At 48.6% G+C, this 19,854-nt stretch overlaps 1 protein-coding gene across 7 annotated transcripts in view; it reads right to left on the reverse strand.

Moving 5' to 3' along the window:
• The window catches only part of FCHO1 (FCH and mu domain containing endocytic adaptor 1), a 507,107-nt gene that overhangs the window by 253,993 nt on the left and 233,260 nt on the right, over positions 1-19,854 (reverse strand). For all 7 annotated transcript variants that reach the window (XM_082267054.1, XM_082267048.1, XM_082267051.1 and 4 more), the window contains one exon: positions 14,342-14,446. In XM_082267054.1, the coding sequence (XP_082123180.1) occupies positions 14,342-14,446 (105 nt within the window). The remainder of the gene's footprint in view (positions 1-14,341; positions 14,447-19,854) is intronic.

Below are 19,854 nucleotides of genomic sequence, written 5' to 3' on the forward strand. Positions count from 1 at the left end.
TTATGTGTGCCCTCTTCAGGAGTAGCTAGGCAGTGAAAGCTTTCACTAGGCCCGCCTTTAGAGGCCATCCTATCCATGTGACCTCAGACACACCTGCTCATAGAATCAGTTTCACAGCAAAGCAGTGAAGAACACAACCAACCCCAACATAGAGGGGCGGGAGCTGCATCTGTCAGAGAACTTAGAGAAAATAATTTTACGGTAAGTTCTTACAAAAATTAAATTTTCTCTTACGTCCTCTGGAAGTTCTGGAAGTTTCTTCACTAATGGGACGTCCCATAGCAGTGTAGGCATGAGGGGGTGGGGAGAACGCAACCAACAACTGTTAACGTTTCAACAAGGCTAAAAAACTTAGCCAACAGGACAACAGAAAGCTCAACCCCAACAGGAGCTTACCCCAAAACAAAAAATTCACTCCTGAAAGAGAACAGCAAATCTCTTTAGCAAACAGCAGCCTGCAAAATCTTGTGGCCAAAGGAAGCATCCGAGGATGCCATCACATAAATCTTGTAGATTTTTGTAAAAGTGTGCGCAGACGACCAGGTCGCCGCGTTACACACCTGAGCCAAAGAAGCCTGATGGTGAAAAGCCCAAGAGGCACTCAGCGCTCTAGTAGAATGTGCCCTCACAGGGAGAGGAGGAACCTGACCCTTCAGTGAATAGGCCTGAACAGTAGTCTTTCTGATCCATGTGGATATGGTTGCCGCAGACGCAGCCAAACCCTTACAAGGTCCCTCAGGAAGGACAAAAAGGGAATCAGATGTCCGAAAGGATTCAGTGGCGGACAGGTAAACCCTGATCGCCCGGACCACATCCAGAGAAGGCAAAGCAAATTACTTGGGATGCTTGGGCTTCGCATAGAGCGAAGGCAAGACAATATCTGCATTGAGGTGGAAAGCCGACACCACCTTAGGCAGGAAAGAATGGTTAGGTCGCAGAACATTCTCAAAAGAAAATAAAAACTGAGACCGAAGTCCTAGCAGGGAACCTAGGTCCTACTCCTAAGCTAGGCAGCAAGAAACTGATTCTATGAGCAGGTGTGTCTGGGGTCATGTGGATAGGACGATCCCCTAAAGGCGTGCCTAGTGAAAGCTTTCACTGCCTAGCTACTCCTGAATAGTGCGCAAATAACTCATTAGTGAAGAAACTTCCAGAGCTGCGTCTGTCAGGGGACGTAAGAGAAATCCAGTTCTCTCCATCGTTCAATGACAGATGCAGCTCCATATTCTTCTTACCATTGGGATGTCCTAAAGCAGTATCAACATGAGGAGTGGGAAAACAACGCACAAAAGACTAAACTTAGCCAACCAGGTAATATGGAGCTCAACCAGGAACAACTAGAAAAACATGCACCATCCAAGAGAACAGGTTCTCTTTTAAACGGCAGCCTGCAAAACCTTGCGGCCAAAAGAAGCATCTGAAGATGCAAACACATCTACTTTGTAGAATTTTGTAAACGTATGCACATATGACCAAATTACCGCCTTGCAAACTTGAATCACTGACGCCTGATTTTGAAAAGCCCAAGAGGCCCTCAGCGCTCTAGTAGAATGCGCCTTCACACAGAAAGGAGGAACCTGACCCTTCAATGAATATGCCTGAACAACCGTCTGCCTGATCCATCTGGATATGGTCACAGCAGACGCAGCCAATCCTTTACAAGGTCCCTCGGTAAGGACAAAAAGAGCATCTGATTTTCTGAAAGACTCAGTAGCCTCCAGGTAAACTTTGATCGCCCGAACCAAAAGGCTGATTAGGTCACAGTACCACCTTATCTTTGTGGACCACCAGAAAAGGTGAGCGGCAGGACAACGCCGCCAATTCATACACTCTGTGAGCAAAAGTGATAGCCACCTAAAAGGCAACCTTCTGAGACAAAGAAAGCAGAGAAATCTCCCTAATGTTCTCAAAAGGAGGCTTCTGAAGAACAGATAATACCAAATTCAGATCCCACAGAGGTAGCGGGGATCATCTCGGGGTAGCCATATGGCGCACTCCCTGAATGAAAGTGTGAATCAAGGCATGCATAGCTAGCGCGAGTGTTGGAAACATATAGCCAAAGCCGACACTTGGCCTTTGATAGTGCCCAAAGCCAACCGCTGTTCAACCCCTTTTTGTAGAAAGGCCAAGACCCTAGCTACTGAGAACAAGCGAGGGTGCACCTTCAGTGATTCACACCATGAAATGTACAATTTCCACGTACAATGATAGATCTTCCTGGAAGTCGACTTCCTGGCCTTCAATAGTGTAGGAATCACAGAGTCAGAAAGACCTCTATCTCTCAATACCTGGCTTTCAACATCTATGCCATTAAAGCCAGCGACTATATAGCAGGATGGAAGATCAGCCCTTGAGACAGCAGATCCTCCCTGAGCAGGAGTTTCAGCGGAGGAAAGACGTAAATCAGCCGATACAGACCCCAAACAGCCACCAGTGTGGCATCAGCCAGAGGATCCTGAGACCTGGCTACGAACTGCTGAAAATTCCTGTTAAGACAAGAAGCAAACAGATCAACCTCGGGTGTCCCCCAAAGGACACAGAGGAGATGAAACACCTCCGGGTGTAGGGACCATTCTCCTTGATCCAAAACCTGACGACTTGCCAGTTCTCCACACCTGGGATGTGTACCGCAGAGAGGGCTGGAACAAACTTTTCTGCCCAAGCCAGAATCTCGGCCACCTCCCTGGCTGCCAAGACACTCTTGAGACCCCCTGATGATTGATGTAAGCCACAGCCATGGCGTTGTCCGATTGAATCCAAACCGGACAATCTTGCAGACGAGTCTACAATTGGCTCAGACAAAGCTTTATTGCTCAGAGCTCCAAAACATTGATCGGTTGCCTGGGCACAGAGCTTTCCCAGCACCCCGCCCCAGCCCGACAAACCGGCTTCCAAAACAATGGCAGAAAGGTTTGAAAAAGTGTTGCGCATTCAATTACTACTGTGAAAAAAAACGGAATTTTTGTAAAATCTTACCTGTAAAATTCCTTTCTCTGAGTCCTCCGACAGTCACCGCCTCCTCTAAGTCCTCACTGTTGGGTATTGTCTTCCTATCCGTAGGAATAGCTAGGCATATAGACTTAGTCCAAAGACAAAAGGCATTAGCATATACACACCCACGGGGGCTGTCCCATCCGGTCAATACCCCCCCTGCATCACCACTCCCAACTCAGTTTGGTAGCATAGCAGTAGGTAATAAGAACCCCAAAAGAGGGGCGGGGGCGGCGACTGTCGGAGGACTCAGAAAAAGGAATTTTACAGGTAAGATTTTACAAAAATTCCATTTTCTCTTACGTCCTCCGACAGTCGCCGCCTCCTCTAAGTCCTCACTGTTGGAATGTCCCAAAGCAGTATAGACATGAGGGGTGGGAGACGCAACCTTAGAAAGGCAACGCAGTACCCACAGCAGAGAAAGGAATCTTACATGCACCGTAAGAGAACCAACTGGGCAACAGAAAAAAACAATGCTCAACAGGAGCAACAGCCCAGGAAAGCAAATGCCAACAGCCAGGGACCCAGAGAAAAAATTCAAGGGTCCATCATGGCACTGCCGCACTGAGAACTTTGCGGCCAAAAGAAGCATCAGCTGATGCCAGAACGTCTACTTTGTAGAACTTGGAAAAAGTGTGCACCGACGACCAAGTCGCCGTCTTGCACACCTGGGCCACCGAGGCCCGATGCCAATAGGCCCAAGATCCACTCAAAGACCTGGTAGAGTGCGCCTTACCAGGGAAGGGCGGAACCCGTTCCTTCAAGGCGTAAGCCTGCTCAATGGTCTGTCTGATCCATTTGGCAATAGTTGCTGCGGACGCAGCCATGCCCTTCCGAGGTCCCTCAGGAAGGACAAAGAGGGAATCCGTCTTTCGCAAGGATTTCGTAGACGACAGGTAAACCCTGATCGCCCTGACAACGTCCAAGGAATGCAACGCAATTTCCTTTGGATGTTTAGGATTCGTACAAAGCGAAGGCAGGACAATGTCCTCATTAAGGTGAAATTCAGAGATCACCTTGGGAAGGAAGGATGGGGGTGGTCTCAAAACCACCTTATCCTTGTGAATGATCAAGTAAGGGGAGCGGCAAGACAACGCCACCAGTTCCGACACTCTGCGAGTCGAAGTGATTGCCACGAGAAACGCAACCTTTTTCGACAGCAGAGGCAAAGATATCTCCCTGATGTTTTCAAAGGGAGCACGCTGCAATGCGGACAGAACCAAGTTCAAGTCCCATGGAGGTAAAGGCTCCTTCCTGGGAGGAGCCAGATGTCGCACACCCTGAATGAAGGTGCGCACCAAGAACGAGACGCCACAGGGCGTTGGAAAAGAACAGCTAGGGCAGACACCTGGCCCTTTATCGTGGCCAGCGCCAGGCGCTGATCCACTCCAGACTGGAGGAAAGCCAAAATTCTCGACACCGAGTAAGAACGAGGGGAGAACCCCCTGGACTCACACCAGGCGAAATAGGCTTTCCAGGTACGGTAATAAATCTTACCAGAGGAGGATTTTCTAGCCTTGATCAGGGTAGGAATAACCTCAGGAGATAGACCCTTGTCCTTCAAGACCTGGGTCTCAACAGCCAGGCCGTTAAAGCCAGCGACTGTGAAGCAGGATGGAAGATCGGACCTTGAGACAGGAGATCTTCCCACCGAGGCAGGCGCCACTGCCAGGTGAACAACATCAGCGTACCAGGACCAGCGTGGCCAGTCCGGTGCCACCAGAATCACCATGTGCGGTTCCGAGGCCAATCTGCGCAGGAACCGGGATAACAACTGAATCGAAGGAAAGGCGTACATCAGGCGATACTGATGCCAAGGGGCTACCAACGCATCCGAGGCGTCCGCCAACGGATCGCGCGTTCTTGCCACAAACTTTCCCACCTTTTGATTTAGCCGGGATGCGAACAGATCCACGTCCGGGGATCCCCACCTCGCACACAGCATCTGAAAGACCTCCGGGTGTAGGGACCATTCCCCCTGGTCCAGGGTCTGACGGCTCAGATAGTCCGCCTGCCAATTCTCCACACCCGGAATGTGAACTGCCGAGATCGCCGGAACATGAGTCTCGGCCCAAGACAGAATATCGGTCACCTCCCGGGCTGCCCGAGCACTCCTGGTGCCCCCCTGGTGGTTGATGTAAGCCACCGCGGTAGCATTGTCCGTCTGTACGAGAACAGGCAGGCCCTGGAGACGGTCCGACCACTGGAAGAGACAGAGTTTTATCGCCCGTAGTTCCAGTACATTTATCAGGACTCCTCCTCCGACCAAGTGCCCTGGGCAGACAGGTTGCCCAGGACTCCACCCCAGCCCGACAGGCTGGCGTCCGTGGTAACCACCGTCCACACCAACGGGCGGAAGGACTTGCCTTCCGCCACCGACGGGGACTGGATTTACCACAGAAGAGCCAATCTGGTCTGGCGACTCAAGGAGACATCCAGATCCAAGGACTGAGGAAGTCTGTCCCACCTGGCCAGGATCTCCGCCTGGAGAGCCCGCGTGTGGAACTGGGCAAAGGGAATCGCCTCGAAGGTCGACACCATCAACCCCAGGCCCCGCATGCAGGTCCTGAGTGACTAGGACGGATTGTCCCTGAGGGACCTGAGTTCGTCCCGAAAAATCCGGAGCTTGTCCTCCGGCAAGAATACCTTTTCCTGAGCAGAGTCCAGAACCATTCCCAGATAGGGAAGGCGAAGCGATGGAGACAACGCTGATTTTTGAACGTTGATGGTCCACCCAAACTCCTGGAGCGTCTGCACCGTGATGGACAGATCGCGCACAAGGTCCTGACTGGCACGCGATCTCAGAAGTAGATTGTCCAGGTACCCCAGGACCGCAATGCCCTGGGCCCGCAGCAAGCCCAGAACCGGTGTGCCAACACCTTGGTAAACACCCTGGGTGCCGAAGCGAGACCGAACGGTAACGCCACAAACTGGTAGTGGTCCTCTGTGATAGCGAACCGAAGGTACCGCTGATGACCCTCGAAAATGGGGATGTGCGGGTACGCATCCTTCAGATCTATCGAAGCTAGGAATTCTCCTGGACTCAAGGAGGCCACTACCGAATGGAGAGACTCCATTCGAAACTTCCGAACACGCACAAAGCGGTTCAGTGCTTTTAAGTCCAGAATAGGACGCACTTTGCCCTCCTTCCTGGGCACAGTGAACAGATTCGAATAAAACCCCCGAAACCTGTCCCGATGAGGCACCGGGACAATCACCCCCTGAGCAAGCAGGTCCTGCACCGCTTGATGCAAGTCCTGCAAACGCCCCGGAAGCAGATGGAGATTGGAGGGAAAGAATCTGTCCGCCGGCCTGGAAAGGAATTCGATCTTGTAACCTGATCGAACGATTTCCTGGACCCACCTGTCCGAGATCCGGAAACCACGCAAACGTCCCCCCACCCCAGAAACGGGTGAGGGCGCCCCTTCAGGCAGAGGCGGAGTGTCCCACCGAGCCGGCATTGCCGGTCTTCTGCTTACCCGCCCAGGGTTTCTTCTGGTTGCCCTGGGCCTTGAAGGGCTTGCCCTTGGATTGGTTCCAAAAGGCACGAAAGGACCCCTGATTGGATCTAGGCGCAGAACCCCGCTTGCCTCGGAAAGACTTGTTCTTCGGGTTCTGGGGAAGCATAGTGCTCTTGCCCCCCGTGACGCCTTTAACCAGGGTATCCAACGCCTCGCCAAAAAGGCGAGAGCCAGCATAGGGAAAATCAGCAACAGTTTTCCGCGAGGATTGGTCGGCCGACCAGCTCTTCAGCCATATCAGTCGCCGGTTAAGTACTCGCGACACTCGAGAGGCGAGCCACCAAAGGGGCCTCATTCAGGGCTGCATCACACAGATACATGACTCCTTGGTGGATCTGGTCCACCATTTCCAGTCATGCAGGCGGCACTTCATCAGACACTAGGTTGCTTCTAAGCATCTTGATCCAATCAGCCACCGCCTGAGCCACCATAACGGACGCGAAAACGGGTTTGAGCAACGAACCCGCCACCGTATAGGAATGGCGGGCTAGAGACTCCAACCGCTGGTCCGTGGGATCCCGGAAAACCGGGGTATCCTCAGTAGGAACCAAGGTAGCCTTGTTCAGCACGGCCACAGTGTGATCTACCTGTGGAGGCACACACCATCGCAATTCCGTAGCCGGCGCAAAAGGATAAAGCAATTTAAACTGACTAGGTACCAGGAATGGACGTTTTAACGTGCGCAACATTTCATTAACAGTGTAATGAAATTCAGCTGGGCAGGGAAAAACCTGCACAGACTTGCGGGCCCTGTGCGTCCCAAAAGAGGACACAACACCCGGAGGACTGGGCTCGTCTTCCAAATGTAAGGTATCCTTTAACCGAAATAATCAACTCATCCATGGTCGCCCGTTCTTCAGGTGACCCTGGGGAGGACGTATCAACACCCTCCTCCTCAGCCTCCCCCTCAGACCCCGGGGGGTCTAAGGATGAGCGGGACCCCGAAAAGGGCACGCTCGCAGCAGCAGCAACAGCAGCAGCAGCCATATCCCCATCTGAATCAGAAGAGAGAGACAGCCTGGGCCGTTTTCTCGCAGCCCGTTCAGACATCAGCATTTCCATATTTGCCACTAAAGTCGCAACTACAGCAGCCAGATCAGGTCGCAGCGGGGCCACAGGAGAACTGGGGCCCCCCACTAAAGCTGGAGGAAACTTGCTTTCCTGAGAATCCATGGCTCAAGATATTAAAAAACTACAGTGCAAAAAAGTAGAGTACTGTCCCCTTAAATAGCGCTGCAGAGTGCGCAGCCCACCGCTACTGTCACAGCTATGAAGACCCCCAAAAGGAGAAAGAAACTGAGCCAGAAGCAGTATACAGAAGAAGACAGAGAGATAAACTGCAGAGCCCGCAGATCGTTGCTACCTGTGTCCTTGCTGCCTGAGAGGAAAAGGAAATGCTGCTGGAGGGGGCTGGCTATAAGCCAGACCCCAGGGAAAATGGCCGCCCCATAGGGATGCATAGGAGGCTACGCCAAGATGGCAAAATGGATGGATGGCGCCAAAAAGACCGGTATACTCGTCCCAGAGGGGCCATACACGTGTGCACAGTAAAATATGGCGGACCGCGCGATTTTTCCCCTACAGCGGTCGCCGCACAACACACAAGTCTGTACCCCCAAACATGCACCTAAGGTGACAACAGGGACAGGGACCCCCGGCAAACATACAGATCTGCAAAAAAACGAACCCCGCAGGGGTCGCACAGGGAGTCACACAGGCACAGACATGGGGACACACAGCAACACAGGCTGCCACCCCAGGCAGAGGCCCCACACAGAAAAGTACTTACCTGTACCCGATGGCGTGGGGAGCCTCCATGCACGGATAAACCTCTGTCCTCATCTGACAGGGAGTGCCATGAGCCAGGGACATGACGCTGCAGCACCGCAGAAGAGTCCTGTGAGGTAGCCACCTCACGGCTGCATCCCTGCAGCGAACAGGGATGGGTCGTTCTTAGTGCCAGGGCGAACCATAGCTGAACGCTCGATGGCGGGCTGGGGTTCCATCTGACCCTCTGTGCCCTGGAGAACCAGGGCGGCCAGTCCGAATCCCAGCATAGCATGATCCATCTTCATCCGAAGAATAAACTAACACTAAAGCTGACAAAATAAACAGCTAGTAAAGTGAGAGAAAAAACTGACATTTTTAAAGAAAACCAAAAAAAGATTTAGGAAGGCTGAGACTGAAGCCCCAGCACAAGGTAGCCTAACTATTCCTGATGCTAGGCAAATTAAAACTGAGTTGGGAGTGGTGATGCGGGGGGGGGGGGGGGTATTGACCGGATGGGACAGCCCCCGTGGGTGTGTATATGCTAATGCCTTTTGTCTTTGGACTAAGTCTATATGCCTAGCTATTCCTACGGATAGGAAGACAATACCCAACAGTGAGGACTTAGAGGAGGCGGCGACTGTCGGAGGACGTAAGAGAAATATATATTATATATATAATAAATTATATATAATAAAATTGATATAAATTAAAGCCTAAATGTGCATTAAATCCGTATTATGATCAGACCAAAGGCCCGCATGCAAATCCGCAGAGAGAACAGATTATTTGCCAACAGCGACCAAATTGCCCCCTGAAACTTCTGCAGCTTGTCCAGGGGAAGAAAGACTCTCGCCAAAGCAGAATCCAGAGTCAGGCCCAGATAATCCAGTCTCAGTAAAGCTATCGGGCGGATTTCTTGAAATTGATATTTCACCCGAACTCTTGCAGGGTTCTGACAGTGATCGACAGATCGGCTAACAGGGCTGAATGAGAGTCTGCTCTCAATAGAAGATTTCCAGATACCCCAGTACCACAATACCCAGTTGGCGCAGCAATGCAAACACCGGGGCCAGTACCTTGGTAAAAAAACCCTGGGAGCGGAGGCGAGACCAAAGGGTAATGCCACAGATTCATAATGCTCCTCTGCTACGGCAAAGAAAAAAACGCTGGTGCGCAGCATAGATTGGGATGTGTAGATATGCGTCCTTGATATCTATGGAGGCTAAGAAGTCTCCCTGGTGTAGGGACCCCACTACCATGAGGATGGATTACATTCAAAACTTCTGTACCCGCACAAAGCGGTTCAGAGCCTTGAGATCCAGGATTGGACGCACCTTGCCTTCTTTTCTGGGCACAGTAAACAGGTTTGAAAAAAATCCCTTGAAAGCGTTCCTGAGGGGGAATCGGCACTATCACCCTTTGTGCAAGCAGATCTTGTACCGCCTCTCGTAGATCCCTTAACCGGTCTGGAGACAGATGCAGATTGGATAGGAAGAACCTGTCCGATGGTCGAGACCGGAATTCAATCTTGTAACCTGATCGGATCAGTTTGTGAAACCATTTGTTCTGAATCAGGGAAGTCCATGGTTCCGGAAAGAAGCTAAGACGTCCCCCAACCCCAGAAGCGTGTGAGGGCACCCCTTCATGAAAACAAGGATTTGTCTGCAGAACCGGACTGGCCGGTCTTTGATTTACCTGACCATGGCTTCTTGGAACCCCCAGAAGACCTGAATGGCTTTCCTTTTTCTTGCGACCCGGAGGTACAAAAAAGCCACCCATGAGCAGAGAAGGAAGTCCCCCGCCTATGACGTGGCACCTTGCCTTTAGAGGATTGAGGGAGAAGAGTACTCTTCCCACCCGTAAGCCCTATGATCAGTTCATCCAGAGAAGATGCAAACAGCCTTTCTCACATAAAGGGAAGGTCAGTCAAGGCCTTCTTCGAAGCCTGGTCCGATGACCAGCTTTTTAACCACACAATGCGCTAATGGCAATCCCCACTGCAGACACCCTGGCCACTAGGGGGGCCACATCCAAGGACGCATCACACATGAACACAAGGGCTTGAGCCATCTGTTCCAGGAGCTCGATCAGCGCCAGGGGAATCTGTTCAAATTCTAAGTTCCGCTTAAAGCGGTAGTATCCCGCTTTTTTTTACTTTTACCTACAGGTAAGCCTATAAGAAGGCTTACCTGTAGGTACAATTAATATCTCCTAAACCGACACGGTTTAGGAGATATTTGCAGTGCATGCAGCCGCTCACAAGAGCGGCGCATGCGCTCTGAAGGTCCGGCGGACCTTCAGCTTCCCTTGCCGGGAGGTTGCCGGAAAATCACTCCCGCACGTATGCACGGGAGTGACGTCATTGCGGCTCTGGCCAATCACAGCGCCGGAGCCGCCGAACCCGGAAGAGAGGCCGAGGGATCATGGCAGCGCCCACAGCGATGTCCGGGGGTCCGTGTCAGGGCTTCGTTCTAAGGTAAGTAATACATAATGAGCTAGTATGCGATGCATAGTAGCTCATTATGCCTTTGTCTTGCAGGTTTTTTTTTTTTTGTGTTTTTGGGTTTACAACCGCTTTAAGTTACTTCACCCATTCAGTGACCGTCTGAGACATCAGAATGTTCACAAAGATTGGTTTTAGTATGAAACCCGCCAACACATGTAGATGGCGGGACAGACACTCCACCCGTCTATCCACGGGGTCTGTAAAAGCTGGGAATTCCTCCACCGGAACCACAGTAGACGTATTCAAAGTGGAAACCGCCTCCGCAAAGGGATAACGGCGTTTAAAGTGCTTGGGCACCACAAGCATGTGCTTGATGCACCGCAATTGTTCATTTACAATATCGTCAAAAAGCTACTGACAAGGAAACACCTTGCCTTACTTCTGGGCTTTGCAGGAGCCAAAAGACACCTGCGTACCTGACGCTGTAGAATCATCTGCCATTTTTAAAGTTTACCGCACGGAAACTATGAGTGCCTCCACCAATGTGCGTTCCCGTGCAACGGTTGAAGAGGACAGGCCCTCTTTCCATCTGAATGCGAGGACACCGAGCCATCAGGATGGGGAGCATCCAAGCCAGCCATATCTGCCTCAGAATCTGAGGATACTACTGATGGAGGTGAAGACAGCGGACATTTGTGGGTATCAATATTTTGAACACAAAATCTACCTTTGACACCAGACTTTCCAGGACTGCTGTAAAAGCAGACAGAGACTGCGACCTAGAGGGTCCCGCAGCGACAGTGAGGGGGTCTGTAGGTGAAACATTGTCCTGGGACTCCATTTTTCACTGATTAAAAATAATGCAGTGTCACTTTAAAAAGATTGCAAATCGCGATCCCAACGCCGCACTAGCGGTATCACAAATCCCAATCCAGTACAATCTGATAGTGTAAGTAAGGAAAACCTACAGGGGACCCCAAAAACATTACCCAAACGCTCAGGAGGCCTGCTAGAGCGTTCTGTGAAACAGAAAGTAAAAACGTTCTGACACAGGAAATCGAAACAGAAAAAAATGGCTGGGTCATTTCTAGATCAAATGTGCCATGCCTGCTGTCTGTCCAGTGATCTGGACTACAAGAAAATGGCCGTCCTATGCATTCCTATGGGGAACAGAAAATGGCTGCCCATACATTGTCAATGGAAAATAATGAGCACCAATCTATAGCAAAATTGCAGCCCCAATGCGGTCTCCCGGACCCCAAGGGGGGGTCCCAGACAAGTGGCATCGGAAGGTCCCTAACAAAAGACCCCATCAGGACAGCCCCCCCCCCCCCCCATGCAGGAACGCCGCAGCACCGCTATCCCCCAAAGTAGGAACCTACTAGGGGAAGGGAGGGGAATAACTGAGGGGGCCTGGTATGTCCGAGAGGCCAGGGGAACCGAGGGATCTCCCGAGGGTTCGACCATTCCCAGGAGAGGGCCCACGTCCACCCCCGAGACTGCTAGAGGTTTGAGGGGGCAGCATTACTCACCATACCACGGTACCAGGTGGGCGCTACTCCGAACAGACCACCTCCCACCTGGGGTGGGGGTGCTGCCAGCCAGGGGATACGTTGCGACTCAGGGCGTTCCAGGTCGTCATATAACAGCGAGACAGTCCACTCGCAGGCTCGCTCCAATCCATCGGGGCTCTGTCGTGGCGAGGCCTAGTCCTGGACTATAACCTGCTCACACTCGCTGGCCAGGCTGGGAGACCATAAGGATCTAGATTATCCAGTCCGAAAACCTCAGCCGGCTGTTGCTTGTAGTTATCCTGGAACTCTAACGAGTAAATAAAAATTACACATAACAAAAATTTCCTTTTTTATAGCGAAGACCAAAGTCCCAGCAGGGAACTAGGTCCTACTCCTATACTAGGCAGAAACAAACTAGAAGCTGTTGTAGCGTGTGTGGGGTTATGCCTGCAGGGACAGCCCTATGGACGTGGTAAAGCTGCCTTGTGTCATATTCCTGATGGGAGGAGCATAACCCAATGGTCTAAGAAGATATAGAGCTGTGCCTGTCAATGGACGATAGAGAAAATGGGGCTTTCTCAAATTTGACAGCAAAAGTGGAAACATACATTGATTTGATCTCAAACTTTATGTATTTTCTTCAAACTATGCAACCACAATTGCAAAAAAAATAAATAGTTTTTACAAAACTATAAAAGGCAGTCAATACAGTTGATGAAAAGCAACACAAGAGGGGAAAGAGAAGGTTGGTAATAATAGAAATTATCAATCTGATGTAAAGCCAAATGAGGGGAATTTATAAAAACTGAAGCAGTAAGAATCTTAAGCAGCTGTGCATGGCAACCAATCAGCTTTTAGGTTTATTTTTTAAAGCATAAAGTAGTATTAAACCCTTAACATTTTTTGCCTAACACTATGAAAACCAGAAAATAAACATTCCCCAATAAACCATGTTAGAATTGCACTTACTTTTGCTCTACTGTGACCCAGAATCAGCTGACAGCAAGCAAAAGACCACTCCAAGCTCTGGAAAGATCCTGACCATATTGTTGGGATTCACCAGATGCCTGAGTGTGGCTAAGAGCCGGAGCAAGCTGCTCCCGCCCCATTCCCCAGCCAGGTGCTCCAACGAGCATTGGAGGGGCAGATCAGAGAGGGGAGACTGAGAGTCACTGCTCTCAGCTCTGAGCAGACTGAGAACTGAGTGATTAGCAGTCGTGATCACTCAGTTATTAGTCTTAGAGCAGGCTGCATCATCAGATGGATGCTTCACCATGGAGGTGAGTATGCAAGCCCATACTTCTCCTTTACCATCACTTTAATGGCGTAAAATGTGTTACTTTGCAGTATCTCTGTATGTTTCTGTATCCCTAAATAAAGTTTCAAGTTAAAGGACATAATTACTGCCTTAGCACCATAATTACTGCCTTAGCCTTAGCACCTGCACAACCTACAGGTTGTACTCTTCATATATTACATTTACAATCACTAAGCAAGAGAAAAAGACTCCAATTTGCATGTAGCTAAATTCTCTATGAGCAAGCTCCATTTCGCTTAGAAGAAATGTTAGAAGTCTCACCCCTACTGCTTGTATTGTTTGGAGGATTTTACAATAGAGGAAATTTTTTACTTTACTATATTTTATTGATCTTTAGCCACATTGTGGGCATGCCTAGCCCGACCTAGAGAAGTATATGTTTTCTATTATATTCCGGTATGCTATAGGTAAATGGGCCACCACAGCCTCATTCAGTAACCAGGATCCATTCACTGTTTCAAAAATAACCTATATGGCACATAGCAGGGCCTCACCCAAAAAAGATTGTTTTTTGGGCTGACATGCCCTGTAAACAGTAAGGCACCTAAAGAACCTCTTGCAAAAAATCATCAAAGTTGGTATATACACTTCACTTCACTTTATTTGCAATTGAAACATTTCTTTAAGAAAGGTGGCGTGCACATTCTTCCCAAATCTAAGGTTTGCATGGTGGCTCCAGCAGGTATCTGCAGGTGCCAAGAAGACAAGTTAAATATCCCTTTTATGCTTACTATTCATAATTATCTTTACTTTTCACTTTATTATCAAAAAAATTACTTACCTGTGCAGACTGCAGCATCTTCTCCTCAAACTCTTTTCGTACAGCATTGTATTTTTCCACTGAGCCTCGCAGAGACTCTGCTGCTTTTCTAGTCTTCAGCTCTGCCTGGTATATTAAAAAGGTAATTGGAAAAAGTAAACACTTTTTTTATTTGTCCACAATGAGCATTTCAATTAATTTCAGCAGTTTAATGTATAACCATTTGTGGGCACCGGGCGAAAACACCCAAGAAAAACTTAACTGAAGTAAATAGAGCTCACTCCCCTCATCCATTTACCTACAATTCTGCTGTGCAAATAACTGGATTTTTGTATTACCGTAAAATCCTTTTCTCTGATGTTTACTGACTGACACAGCTCCATGTCTTCTAGACCAGTGGTCCTCAACCCTGGCCTACAGGGCCCACTAACAGGCCAGATTTTAAAGATAACTGAAATACATCCCAGGTGATATCATTTGCTGCTTAGTGATTGCAGTACTCTAGTCTGCATCTCCCCAAGGTAATACCTAAAATCTGGCCTGTTAGTGGGCCCTGTAGGCCAGGGTTGAGGACCACTGTTCTAGACCATTGGGCTTATGATGATCTAGGAGTAGGACTAGGCGGAAACCTTTTTGGTTACCCCCCTGAGGCAGTCCCAGAGGGTATACCATCACTTCCTGCTATAGGACTTCAGTTTGTAACAGTGTCAGAAGAACACATAACTCAACCCAACAGAGGGGCGGGTGCTGTGTCCATCAGTGAACCTCAGAGAAAAGGACTCGGTAAGACAAAAATCCAGTTTTCTCTTTCGTTCACTGACGGACACAGCGCCATGTCTTCTAGACCATTGGGGTGTCCCAAAGCAATGTCAACATGAAGGGTGGAAAAAAAAAACACAGCAATACGTAGAATTTCCAACAAGGCAAACATAGCCAACCAGGAACAACTGGAGCTCACCACCAGGAAAAAATTACACCCTCGAAGTGGAAGCCTCTGCAACCGCAGCCTGCAAAACCTTGCGGCAAAACACCACAGCCAAAGATTCAAGTACATCCACCTTATAAAATTTTGTGAATATGTGTACAGACGACCACATAGCCACCTTGCACACATGAACCCCTGACACCTGATGATGGAAGGCCCAGGAGGCACTGAGCACCCTCGTAGAATGAGCCTCAACAGGGAAAGGAGGAACCTAACACTTAAATGAATAGGCCTGCACCACCATCTGCCTGATCTACTTGGAAATGGTCACAGCAGATGCGGCCTGCCCATTATGATGTCCATCTGTAAGAACAAACAATGAATCAAATTTCCGAATCGCCTTAGTCACCGCCAGGTACACCCGAATCGCCCTGACCACATCTAAGGAATGTAAAGCATTTTCCTTAGGATGTTTTGGTTTAGGACATAAGGACGGTAACACAATATCTTCATTCAAATGAAACCCCGAGACAACCTTAGGAAGGAACACCTGACAGGGTCACAACACCACTTTGTCCCTATGAATCACCAGGTAAAACGACCGACAGGGCAACGCAGCCAACTCCAACACCCGACGTGCGGAAGTAATAGTGACTAAAAAGGCCACCTTCTGCGACAGAGTGAGCAGAGGAGGTTCTCGAATATTTTCAAAGGGAGGCTTTTGAAGCACCGACAGTACCAAATTGAGATCCCACGGAGGCACCAGGTATCGCAGCGGAGGAGCCAGATGGCAAACTCCCTGCACAAAAAGTGTGAACCAAAGATTTTGCCGCCAACGGCCTTTGGAAAAATATAGCCAAAGCAGAAATCTGACCCTTGATGGTGCCCAGAGCCAAACATTGATTTTCACCTGGTTGTAGAAACTCCAACGGGCAAGACGCAGAAAAGGAACGGGGAGAAACCCCCCGAGACTCACTCCAAGTAATGTAAGCCTTCCAAAAACTCTATGATAGACCTTCCTGGAAGTAGATTTCCTAGCTTTTATCAGCGTAGGAATCACTGACTCGGACAGCCCTCTGTCCTTCAGCACCTGACTTTCAATAGCCAAGCCATTAAAGCAGGATGGAAGATCTCCCCTTAGAGAAAGTTTCCAAGGGACGTCTGCTACCAGCCTTACCAGGCCTGCATACCAAGACTGACGAGGCCAGTCTGGTGCCATCCAAATGACTGGCATCCCTTCTACCTTGATTCTGTGTAGCAGTCTCGACAGAAGTTGTATTGGAGGAAAGGCGTAAATCAGATGATACTGACCCCAAGGGGCAATGAGGGCGTCTGCGGCATCGGGCAGATGATCCCGAGACCTGAACACAAACCTCTGCACCTTCCTGTTAAACTGTGGGGACCCCGCGCTTATGGGTAAAGTGCTGGTGTGCCAAATATGTGCTGATAAATGTGCTAATATTTAAAGCTGCTAGCTGCAGTGAAAAAGTGCTGGTGCTCTTTTAGAATTGTAAAACTGTGATTGCAGCGCTGCTTAAAACTAATTAATATTGATATTAAAAAAAATCTTTGAATGCATAAAAGATCAAAAACTTCATAGAAAAATCATAAAGTGCTGTTGAATCAATACATATATAAAAATATAAATAAATGTCCGTTAAATTCATCATTGCGATGTGGTGAATCCTTCCACTTAAAATCATACAAGTGCTTGAGTGCTCGGTCTGTGCTTTATTCGGGGTCTCCCCCTTTGGTTATCTACTCACCGCCAAGTAGTTGTTTTCAGGCATGCAAGAGTTGTTGTACACTGCTTCTCCACTTAGTATGCGATCATTACTGTAGGGTAAAGATCCATCCCCGATTTCCTCATAAAAGAAAGCCGATCATGGTGAAGATCGTTTTTATAAAGCATTTATTGAGGTAAAACAGTGGGGTTTATACTCACAAACATATTAAAACACATGCAGAAATACACAGGACGGCTCGGCGGCTAGCTGCTCCCACAGCATACAATCCACCGGCCGGAGGTCACGTGGTACTCGCTCGACCAATCGCTAGACGAGTTTCGCTTTATCTCCAACAGACCAGACCTGTCTGCTCCACACTGTGGCACACAGTGTGGAGCAGACAGGTCTGGTCTGTTGGAGATAAAGCGAAACTCGTCTAGCGATTGGTCGAGCGAGTACCACGTGACCTCCGGCCGGTGGATTGTATGCTGTGGGAGCAGCTAGCCGCCGAGCCGTCCTGTGTATTTCTGCATGTGTTTTAATATGTTTGTGAGTATAAACCCCACTGTTTTACCTCAATAAATGCTTTATAAAAACGATCTTCACCATGATCGACTTTCTTTTATGAGGAAATCGGGGATGGATCTTTACCCTACAGTAATGATCGCATACTAAGTGGAGAAGCAGTGTACAACAACTCTTACATGCCTGAAAACAACTACTTGGCGGTGAGTAGATAACCAAAGGGGGAGACCCCGAATAAAGCACAGACCGAGCACTCAAGCACTTGTATGATTTTAAGTGGAAGGATTCACCACATCGCAATGATGAATTAACGGACATTTATTTATATTTTTATATATGTATTGATTCAACAGCACTTTATGATTTTTCTATAAAGTTTTTGATCTTTTATACATTCAAAGATTTTTTTGATATCAATATTAATTAGTTTTAAGCAGCGCTGCAATCACAGCTCTGCACCTTCCTGTTTAGAAAAGAGGCCAACAGGTCCACATCAGGGGTCCCCAACCCAAGGCACAGTTGATGAAACCCCTCCGAATGAAGAGACCATTCTCCCAGATCCAACGTCTACCGACTGAGATAGTCCCCTTGCCAATTCTCTACCCCGGTAATGTGCACAGCTAAGAGGGCCGGAACATATAGTTCTGCCCACCTCAAGATACCGGCCACTTCCCGGGGCCGCCAGGGCACTCCTTGTGCCCCCTTGATGATTGACATATGCCACAGCTGTAGCATTGGCTGATTGTATTCTCACAAAGCATCCCTGCAGACGATCTGTCCATTGAGACAGACAAAGCCTGATCGCCCAAATCTCCAGGATGTTAATCGTATGACTGGACTCCTCAAGTCCAAATACCTTGGGCCGAGTACACTCCCAAGGCAGCTCCCCACCCGGACAGACTGGCATCCGTGGTGATTACTGTCCAATACAAGGGAAGAAAGAATTTTCCCAGACAAAGTGCCGGGGAGCTGAGCCACCATAACAGAATCCCTCGAACCCCCTGACTCAACAGGATCAGATTGTCCAGTAACAATGGATCCTTGTTCCATTTGGACAGAATCTCCCTTTGCCCAATGTCCAAGTTGGCTTCTAGAGCAGAGGAAGACTCTGCACGCAGAAGCAGATCGTCCAGGTAACCCAGTACCACGATCCCTTTCTGCTGCATGGACTAGATGGACAACCACCTTTCTTAAAATAGTACAAATTGTATTGTCAAATGATTTAAAAAAGAGAAACATACACAATGCAAATTTGTGTCCCTGATATAGAGACACTAGACGTGTACAAAATACATAAAATTGGTTATACATATCAAAGAATGGTGATGGGATATGGATGACGCCTAACATGTTTCGGACTTAATGCTGTAACGTCCTTCAGAGGCTGCCTCCCAATTCACACTTATATCTGAGTAAGACAATATAGTATAAATACAATGTGTCAAAATATAGTAAATGCATCCTATATACTGCCATGTGCATATATACATTACAGTACTCTATAAGAGTAATAGCATATAGAAATACCAGCCAATATTAGCTAAAAGAGCAGACGAATGGGTACTGCTTGTACGTAGAGGTAACAGGTCCCTGTACTGAAAGGGATATTGTCAAGACCGCGTGATGCGGTGCACAGGCCAGTGAGACTGTGTTGTGTCACAAGGACCCGGGGCTGGTGTATACCAATACCCTCACAACGCTATAATGTCAAAAGGAATTAAATGTGAGTATATTGCTGCTATTACATCTCAAGATTAAGAGAAGGCATTATAATTTATATGCAGTAACAAATATATATATGCCTGATATCTAACATAGCTTGTCATGATATAGACAGCTCACATGGTGTAAGGTATATTGCTATTGGGGTTTCTTGGTCAGTATGCTGACTATTTTAAGAAAGGTGGTTGTCTATCTAGTCCATGAGGGGGCTTTTCAGGCCTGATGGTCTGTTCTCTTTTTTGTTATTTCTGCTGTAGCAAGGCCAGAACTGAGGCCAAAACCTTTGTGAAAACCTGAGGAGCTGAGGCGAGACCAAAAGGTAATGCAACAAATTGATAATGCTCCTCGCCCACGGCAAAACGAAAAAAACGCTGATGGCCGAATATGAAGGTAAGCATCCTTGAGATCGAAAGAAGCCAGAAGATCCCTTGATGAAGGAAAGCTACTATCGTGTGGATGGACTCCATCCAAAATTTCTGAATCCGCACAAAGTGGTTCAGAGCCTTGAGATCCAAGATAGGACAAACCTTGCCTTCCCTCCTGTAAACAGATTTGAATAAAAACCTTCAAAATGTTCCGACTCTGGAATCGGCACAATGACACCTTGTGCTAACAGGTCCTGCACTGCCCCGTAG

This window comes from Pelophylax lessonae, assembly GCF_965119305.1.
Source record: "Pelophylax lessonae genome assembly, chromosome: 1".
Lineage (NCBI taxonomy): Eukaryota > Metazoa > Chordata > Amphibia > Anura > Ranidae > Pelophylax > Pelophylax lessonae.